This window comes from Macrobrachium rosenbergii, chromosome 42 (assembly GCF_040412425.1).
Source record: "Macrobrachium rosenbergii isolate ZJJX-2024 chromosome 42, ASM4041242v1, whole genome shotgun sequence".
Classification (NCBI taxonomy): Eukaryota; Metazoa; Arthropoda; class Malacostraca; order Decapoda; family Palaemonidae; genus Macrobrachium; species Macrobrachium rosenbergii.
In genome coordinates this window covers 29,834,236-29,844,235 of record NC_089782.1, presented here as the reverse complement: position 1 = coordinate 29,844,235, position 10,000 = coordinate 29,834,236, and the positions used below count along the sequence as shown (strand labels likewise).

Sequence of the window (10,000 nt, the reverse complement as noted above, 5' to 3'; positions counted from 1 at the left end):
ACACACACACACATATATATATATATATATATATATATATATATATATATATATATATATATATATATATATATATATATATATACATTCTAGTCTGCATCTGCAAATCTTCGACAACTCTTTTAGGATACCAAAACCTTGAATCGGATTTCCGCTGGCATTAGAAACTTCCCAATATTAAAATGTAAACATTCCTCCAACTTACTTAACCGAAACGTTTTTTCGAGGAATCTGGAGCTTTCTTTAGTCAGAAGAAATGCTGCGTTTGTGCATAAGATTAACCAACCCCTCCCCCCCCAAAAAAGTAAAAGATGTGCCGAAGTTTCTTCGGCGCAATCGAGTTTTCTGTACAGCCGCTACAGCGTATAATCAAGGCCACCCAAAATGAATCTATCTTTCGGTGGTCTCGGTATAATGCTGTAGGAGCCTGGGTTGTTGCGTTGCCAGAAGCACGATTATGGCTAACGTTAACCTTTAATAAAGTCAAAATTACTGAGGCTAGAGGGCTGCAATTTGGTATGTTTGATGATTGGAGGGTGGATGATCAACATACCAATTTGCAGCCCTCTAGCCTCAGTAGTTTTCAAGATCTGAGGGCGGACAGAAAAAAGTGCGGACGGACAGACAAAGCCGGCACAATAGTTCTCTTTCACAGAAAACCAAAATAAAGTTAAACGAAAATAGTGTGTGATAAGAACTGAAATGAACAAATAAATTAGATAAAATCTATAATAAATTATCTTTAGAAGTGTGTATAAATCAATAACATAAAATCACGTTTGAAAATAGCATTAATTCACTTTTTAAAAAAAACAGTAATTCGCTTTAAAAATAACATTAATTCGCTTTTAAAAATAACAGTAATACGCTTCTGTAAATAACAGTAATTCGCTTTTAAAAATAACAGTAATTCTGTTTTTAAAAATAAGAGTAATTCGCTTTTAAAAATAACAGCAATTCGCTTTTAAAAATAACAGTAATTCGCTTTTAAAAATAACATTAATTCGCTTTTAAAAATAACAGTAATTCGCTTTTTAACATAACATTAATTCACTTTTAAAAATAACATTAATTAATTTTTAAAAATAACATTAATTCGCTTTTAAAAAAACATTGATTTTCTTTTAAAACATTGATTCACTTTAAAAAATAACAGTAATTCAATTTTAAAAATAACATTAATTCGTTTTTAAAAATAACATTAATTCGTTTTTAAAAATAACATTAATTCGCTTTTAAAAGTAACAGTAATTCGGTTTTAAAAATAACAGTAATTCGGTTTTAAAAATAACAGTAATTCACTTTTAAATGTAACAGTAATTCGCTTTTAAATGTAACTAATTCATTTTTATAAGTAACAGTTATTCGCTTTTAAAAATTACATTAATTCGTTTTTAAAAAATAACATCAATTCGGGTTTGAAAATAATATTAATCCACTTTTAAAACCAACAATAACCCGATTTTCAAAATAACACCTTTTCAAAATAAAATGAATTCACTTTTGAAAATAACATTAATTCACCCAAAAAAAAAGAATAGCATTAATTCACTCTTTAAATAATTTTTTTATTCTTTCAGATCAATTCGAGTTGAAAATGCAAGATGGAAACAAATTGAAGGTTGGCTAAATTTTAGAATAGTTATCTACTCAAGGCTCTTTCGCTGTACAATTTCGTAGTGAAAAAGTTGGAAATGTCGCAGTCAAATATTGATGCACAAAAACACAAAGACCTGAAAGAAGTTTGGAAGAATTACGACTCAGAAGAAGAATGAATTATAGAGTAACCTTGGAGGATATAAATAACTACATTGCAACTAGAGAGGGTGGGTGGGGGAGCACAGATACATTTTTTCTTCAAGATTACAAATGTACAAACGAAATATATATATATATATATATATATATATATATATATATATATATATATATATATATATATATATATATATATATTATATAAATATATCATTCAAACTGGATGGTATCTACAATACGGATAACTTGATAATGTGGACTGTTTGTCCAAGAAAGCCTTTTAGTAACTTTTCTCTGACTAAATACTCCATTAGATACCATCCAGTTTGAATGAGGTCCTTTTAGTAATTCTACTAATGCACAGAACAATTATGAATGTGATAAATATTAATATATATATATATATATATATATATATATATATATATATATATATATATATATATATATATATATATATATATATATATATATCGCATAAATGCTATTACTGGCCACTTGCTTTTCCCTTCATATACTTATCACCGTAATACCAACATCACTACCACTCTAACTTAAGAGCACACATTATCATTACCATACCGTCATCATCAACACCATCATCACCATTCGTATCTGAATCATTAGCGTTCCTTCTCTCTCTCTCTCTCTCTCTCTCTCTCTCTCTCTAAGAAGGACAGACGTCATCATCATTTTTCACTTACCATAAACTATTTTTCTTATGTGTGCATAGTCTCTCACAAACACCACCCCCCACCCCTTTCATCCCAAGTCCATTTCATCCTCCCCCTCCCCTCCCCCTCCAGAATTCCGTCCGGGTTTAAACTCTTTTGTTAGGGAGAAATTTCTGACTTCTATTCTCCACAAAACTTCCTCACCTTAATTGTCATTTTCCGCTCCCCGTCGCCTGAGATAAGATTTTATTTTTTTATTTTTTTTTTTTTTACTTCATTCTCTTTGCTCTCTCAGGCCTCGCTATCATCCACTGCCCCTCGAAACTGAAGGCTAAGGGTTGTGGCAGGTTTGAGAGTGTCTGTGCTTTTCATTTTTAATTGTTTTGCTATTCGTTCAAATCCCCCTTTTTAGTCGTCCGTAAAAGAAAACTATGTCTGTCCGCCCTCGGATCTTAGAAACTACTGAGGCTAGAGGGCTGCAAATTGGTATGTGGTTCATCCACCCTCCAATGATCATACGTACTAAACTGCAGCCCTCTAGCCTCAGTAGTTTTTATTTTTACTTGCTTTTTTTTATGAGTTTATCGGATCTGTGATTTAAGAAAGGTCGGGAATACAACCAGGCACTGGGCCACTTTCAGCCGCTCAGTCATCATCGTGAATCATTATCATCATTATCATGAATCATTATCATCATTATTATGAATCATTATCATCATCATCATGAATCACTATCATTACCATCATCATTATGAAATATTTCCATCATGAATCATTATCATCATGAAGAAATAAAATACGAGACAAATAAAATAAGAAATTAAACCGGCCTCGAGTATTACCTCGACGAGGTAATACAATTGAAAGAAATAAAAGACGGCAAATAAAAAAAAAAAAAAGAATTACGAGGAGCCTCGAGCATTACCTCGATGAGGTAACAAAATCAAAGAACTAAAAACTACGACAAATAAAACTAAAAGAAATAAAAAAAAAACAAGTAAAAAATGCGCCGAATTTTCTTCGGCGCAATCGAGTTTTCTGTACATCGTATAATAAAGGCCACCGAAGATAGATCTATCTTCCGGTGGTCTCGGTATAATGTTGTATGAGCCGCGGCCCATGAAACTTTAATCACGGCCTATATCTTTGCCAGAGGCACGATTATAGCTAACTTTAACCTCTGTATCCTTAAAAAAAATAAAAACTACTGAGGCTAGAGGGCTGCAATTTAGTATGTTTGTAGCCCTCTATCCTCAGTAGTTTTTAAGATGAGAGCGGACAGACAAAGTGCGGACAAAGTGCGGACAGACAAAGTGCGGACGGACAGACAAAGCCGGCACAATAGTTTTCTTTTACAGAAAACTAAAAAGGCGATCAAAATGTCACCATAACAACGTGAAAAATTTAAGAGGGCCTCGAGCATTACCTCGACGCGGTAACGCCTACCACACCAGTATAAAGAGAGAGAGAGAGAGAGAGAGAGAGGAGAAACCCCGACTGATACAACGCAACTTCTCGGACAGGCCGGAGATGCTGGCGGCGGGGTAAGGCCCGGCGGAGACCAATTCAAATTTCCTGAAGGAGAGGATGACGAAGTGGAGGAGGAGGAGGAGGAGGAGGAAGAGAGAGAGAGAGAGAGAGAGAGAGAGAGAGAGAGAGAGAGAGAGAGATACGGGGGAGTGAGGAAGGAAAGGCAGGTTTTGAGATACTATATATAATACAGTATATGTATATATGCACATATTTACATAAATACATAAATATACATACACACATACATTTTTCTTCTTTTCCTCCGTTCCTTTCCTTGCCATCCTTCCATAAATAACGAAGATGGTGAGGATACCATTGATGATACTGAGAATGCTAATGATGATATTATCGACGATGAAAAGCGGAGTTAAAACGGCTATGGAGGAAGTGAATGTTTGCCTTTGAGACTCCGGAGTTCCTCATCGATCTCTCCTATCTCCGAAGATTTTGTCATTAATCTCTCCGATTGTGAGATGTTTTCTCTCTCTCTCTCTCTCTCTCTCTCTCTCTCTCTCTCTCTCTCTCTCATAAACACATACACAGTCGTATATATTGCTTAAAGGCTAACGCCTTTTCTCGATATTTCTATATTTATATCTCATATAAGTCTCTCTCTCTCTCTCTCTCTCTCTCTCTCTCTCTCTCTCTCTCTCTCTCTCTATATATATATATATATATATATATATATATATATATATATATATATATATATATATATATATATATATATATATATATATATATATATATATATATATGCATATGAAATACACAAACATGTATGCATATGCACAAACACAAATACACATACACACACACAAGTATACACTTCTAAAAATCTGTCTACTTTCCCCGTCATTTTCATATTTATTTTTTCTATCTGTCTATCTATCCATATACATATCTAACTATCTAATAAAAAAGAAAAAAGTGCTACATTATCCTACGACTAACAACATGGAGAAACAAAAATAATCTCAAACTCATCCTCCCTAAACTGAGACCCGGTAAGACAGCTTCTTCAACAGACGGAAAAACAACAGCGGTCCTTAAAAATGAAAAAAAGAACAACAAAAGAAAACAACAACAACAAAAAGCAACGAACAAGACCCAACAAGGAGACGAACAACGAAGGCATCGGAGCGAAATGAGAAATAAATGGCAACTGATGATGGAAACCGCAATGAATGGAGGAGTAGGGGAGGGGAGGGGAGGGGAGGGGGAGGGTAGGGGGGAAGGGAGGGAGAGGGGAGAGGTATAAAGAGGGTGACCAAATCGCAATGAATGGAAGACTGAGGGTAGGGGTAGGGGTAGGGGTAGGTTAAGGGGGGGGGAGGGGGGAAGGGGGGGAGGGGAGGAGTAGGGGAGGGAGAGGGAGAGGGGAGGGGGGTATAAAGAGGAGGATCAAACCGCAATGAATAGAAGACTGGGGGTAGGGGAAGGAGAAGGGGGAAGGGGAAGAGGAAGGGGAACGAAGAGGGGGTATAAAGAGGGGGGGACAAAACCACAATGAATGGAAGACTGAGGGTAGGGGAAGGGGGAAGGGGAAGGGGAAGGGGAGGTCGGAGGGGAGGGGAAGCGAAGAGGAAGTCGTATGTCAAGGACAAGCGAATCGGGGTTTGAGAGAGAGAGAGAGAGAGAGAGAGAGAGAGAGAGAGAGAGAGAGAGAGAGAGAGAGAGAGATAATCACATGAGGGCGAGCGGACAAGAAAGAATAGAGAGAGGGAAGGGAGAAGTGGGATGAGGAGGAAGAAAAGACAAGATAAGAGACTAGGCGGAGAGGGAAGAAAGAATAGGTAGCCTAGGAGGAGGAGGAGGAGGAGGAGGAGGAGTAAGAAAAGACAGGATAGGAAACTACGAAGAGACGGAAGGAAGCAAAGAGATAGGAGAAGGAGGAGGAGGAGGAGGAGGAAGAAAACAGAAAACAGGATAATAGGAGGAAATGAAAGGAGGAAAAGGAAGAAACAAAAGGTAGGAATGAAAGGAAGACTGCAGGATGCTGTAGGAAGGGAGAGAGAGAGAGAGAGAGAGAGAGAGAGAGAGAGAGAGAGAGAGAGAGACGATAACGGGAAGACAAGAATAAGGGAAAACTGTAAGACATAGAGAGGAGGAAGAATAAAGGAGCAAAAGAAAAAAAAGGGTAAGAAGAATACGAAGAGAGAAATCATGCAATAAATGAGAATAAATTATAATAAATCATTTTTCCCCTCATTCAAAACAACTATTTTCTTTTCCTTTCACTCACGGAGGAGGCGAAGCGATCATTAGGGGGAGAGACGAAATCATTTGTCTCAAGAAAGATGAGTTACAGTAATTTCCAGCATTTTTCATTCCGTTAGTTGGCAACACTGACTGATTATACAGGGGGTCAGATGCAATCATTTCTGAGAGAGAGAGAGAGAGAGAGAGAGAGAGAGAGAGAGAGAGAGAGAGAGAGAGAGAGAGAGAGAGAAATATTTGTTACGAATAACAGAGCAAGAAAATATTAATATTTCACACACACACACACACACAGAGAGAGAGAGAGAGAGAGAGAGAGAGAGAGAGAGAGAGAGAGAAAAAAGTTTGCTAGAAATAACAGAACAAAAATATTAATATTTCAGAGAGAGAGAGAGAGAGAGAGAGAGAGAGAGAGAGAGAGAGAGAGAGAGAGAGAGAGAGTGTACGAATGACAGAACAAGAAAACATTAATATTAACGAAGGGAAAATAAATGATAACAATAGGCTTTCCAGTCAAGGTGAGAGAGAGAGAGAGAGAGAGAGAGAGAGAGAGAGAGAGAGAGAGAGAGAGAGAGAGATGCTTTATTACTCACCAGTACAGCCTTCTGGATATGCCAAGCACCTACCTGCAAAAAACAAATAAATAAGTAAAATATCTGAAATATTTTCAATCTAAAAATATTTAAAAATAGAAACAATTAAAAAGATTAAAAACTACAACTTTAAAAAAAAATGATAACTGCTTCACTTAAGAAGCAGAAACTCAACTACATCCCAGCCTGGAAGCCTTGCTTTTTTTTCTCTTTTTAAAGTTAGCTTTCAAGTTACAGGTGTTTTTTTTTATCTGTACCTGCAGACAAATTCTATTCATGTGTGTGTGTGTGTGTGTTTGGGTGTGTGCCCCAGGCAAATTTGTTCTCTCACAGTTTTTTTCTTATTGCTTGCAGGAGATAATCCTAGACTTTTTCTTCTTCTCTCTCTCTCTCTCTCTCTCTCTCTCTCTCTCTCTCTCTCTCTCTCTCTCTCAATTCCCATGGTTTTTACCTTCTCTCTCTCTCTTTTTTTTTCTCTCTCTCCCAATTCCCATGGTTCCTCCTCTCTCTCTCTCTCTCTCTCTCTCTCTCTCTCTCTCTCTCTCTCTCTCATTTCCACCAACATTTCTCTATACACACACTATCATCACCAAAATCATCTTTATTAATCACCATCTTCCTCTCTCTCTCTATCTCTTCTCATCTCCACCCACATTTCTCCTCCCCATTCATCACCATCACGTACCTCCACCATCATCACCACCACCACCATCATCATCATTACCATCACCATCATTACCATCTTCCTCTCCGAGTCTCTCGCAGCATCGCTTTATATATCTCGCCGAGTTTAAACTAGAAGAGCCGGGGAGTGGGGGTAGCCTTTGAACCCCCTCCCCAAAGTAGCTCCCCCCCTCTCTCTCTCTCTCTCTCTCTTCCCAGAGCGAAAGCGGAGGAGGAGGAGGAGGAGGAGGAGGAGGAGGAGGAGGAGGAGGAGGAGGAGGAGGAGGAGGAGGAGGAGGAGGAAGAAGAGTCGCCCAATGTTTGCATTGGATTATAAGCCCAAACAGATTCCCGGAGCGAGCAAAATACACGGAAGCGCTATATAAGTCCCCTCCCTTCCCATTCCCCTCCCCTTCCCCTTCCCCTTCCCCCCCCCACATACACACCTTCCCTCTCCTTGCCTTCTCGTTCTGCTGATCCTGCTACTAATGTTGCTATTAATACTGCTGCTTCCGCTATTAATACGGCTACTGCTGTTATTAATACGGCCACTGCTACTACTGCTGTTCTTAATACGGCCACTGCTACCACTGCTGTTATTAATACGGCTACTGCTGTTATTGATACGACCACTGCTACTACTGCTGTTATTAATACGGCTACTGCTGTTATTAATACGGCTGCTGCTCTTATTAATACGGCCACTGCTACTATTGCTGCTATTAACACGGCCACTGCTACCACTGCTGTTATGAATACGGCTACTGCTGCTATTATCACGACTACTTCTGTTATTAATGCGGTTGCTTCTGCTATTAATACGGCTACTTCTGCTATTAATACGGCTACTGTTGCAATTAATACGGCTAATGCTACTACTGCTGCCATTAATACAGCTACTTCTGCTATTAATACGGCTACTGCTGCTACTAATGCGACTCTGCTATTACTGCTGCTACTAATACTGGTATTGCTATTACTGCTACTACTAATACTGCTATTGCTACTATTACTACTGCTACTAAGACTACTACTGCTACTGCTTCTAATAATAATACGGCTACTGCTGCTATTAATACAACTACTGCTGCTATTCATACGGCTACTGCTATTACTGCTGCTACTGAGGCTACCACTATGAAGCTTTTCCAAGCAGGTACAATCAGTCACTCATTATCATCATCATTATAATCATTACCATCAGCAAGGCGAATCTTACATGAAAGGATGTTCATCATACCTCACGTGGGGAACATCATATGCTGTTCATCATCTTGGTCTAATCATCATAAGGGTCTCTCATACGTTCTTGTTTATATATTTTTTATATTTCTGTTCTTTTTTTGGCTTCAAAGAAAAAAACTCTCTCTTGATATTTTTTTTTCTTTTTTTACCTTTACCACACAGTGAAGGATCTTCCTGCATTTTAATTTAGGTTTATTCTCTCTCTCTCTCTCTCTCTCTCTCTCTCTCTCTCTCTCTCTCTCTCTCTCTCTCTCTCTCTCTCTCTCTCTCTCTCTCTCTCTCTCCGTGGCTTCGCCTTCAGACGTGTACTGAACTTGAAGAATTGAGCCGTCACTTTGGCGTCAGGTTCTGTATAGGAGTTTTTTATTATGTGCTTGTCAAAGAATGTTGTATGTATACGTGTATGGATATCAGTACATACATAAATACATACACAGACACAGACATACTGTATATGTATATGTCACCCACACAAAGGGATATATATATATTTATTTATTTTATGTGTTTATATATATGTATACAGTATATCCCTTCATGTGGATGGCAAGTTTTACTAAGCATTTTCGTGTGGGGCTGCTAGCCCACCCATGCCCATAAGAGGCCTGCTGCGACACACTACATTCGACTACATACCGAGTACATATTAAATAATTAACGTAAATACAAGAAAAAGAATACATATTTTTTTTTTATTAAGAACCTGAGCTGACTTATAAGAGAGAAGAATTTAAGAAAAAAATAATGAAATTAACTTTAAATCTGGAATAAATGTACTTCATAAAAAAAATCACACACAAGAAAATAAACAATTTAACAGAAACAAACAACTATTTACATTTTACGCAACAGTGAAAATAAAAACAAAAATAAGAATATCAAAAGGTAAAAAAACTAAAGCCATTTCCCTTGCTGCTATCTATTATTGTCTCTATTCTTTAACCCTCTCCTCTCTTTTCCGATTGTCCAAAATTCTTTTCCCCCCCCACATTCTATCGATGTTCCATTTTTCCTACCCTTTTCCATCTCTCTCTCTCTCTCTCTCTCTCTCTCTCTCTCTCTCTCTCTCTCTGTTCGTCTCCTTTTTTTTCTTTTCCGGTCACTAACTATCGCTTTTTATTATTTCCCATTTTTCGTTTTACTTTTGTTTTTCTTTTGCAAAGTAAATCTCCCAGTAGGGGGTAGAGCCGTCAGTGCACCTCGTGCGGGGTACTGTAGGCATTACTTAAGGTTCTTTGCAAGGCGCCTGCAACCCCTTCCGTACCTTTTACTGCACCTCCGTTCGTATTTTCTTTCCTCCATCTTACTTTCCAA

At 37.7% G+C, this 10,000-nt stretch overlaps 2 protein-coding genes across 3 annotated transcripts in view; both read right to left on the bottom strand.

Moving 5' to 3' along the window:
• Positions 1-10,000, bottom strand: part of LOC136828133 (carboxypeptidase N subunit 2-like) — an 849,326-nt gene that overhangs the window by 527,279 nt on the left and 312,047 nt on the right. The window lies entirely within an intron of this gene.
• Positions 5,767-10,000, bottom strand: part of LOC136827781 (micronuclear linker histone polyprotein-like) — a 67,411-nt gene continuing 63,177 nt past the window's right edge. Inside the window, exons 2-5 of the mRNA XM_067085240.1 lie at positions 7,888-8,289; positions 7,464-7,573; positions 6,779-6,811; positions 5,767-5,819 (exon numbers count right to left, since the gene is read on the bottom strand). Of these exons, the coding sequence (XP_066941341.1) occupies positions 5,767-5,819; positions 6,779-6,811; positions 7,464-7,573; positions 7,888-8,289 (598 nt within the window). The remainder of the gene's footprint in view (positions 5,820-6,778; positions 6,812-7,463; positions 7,574-7,887; positions 8,290-10,000) is intronic.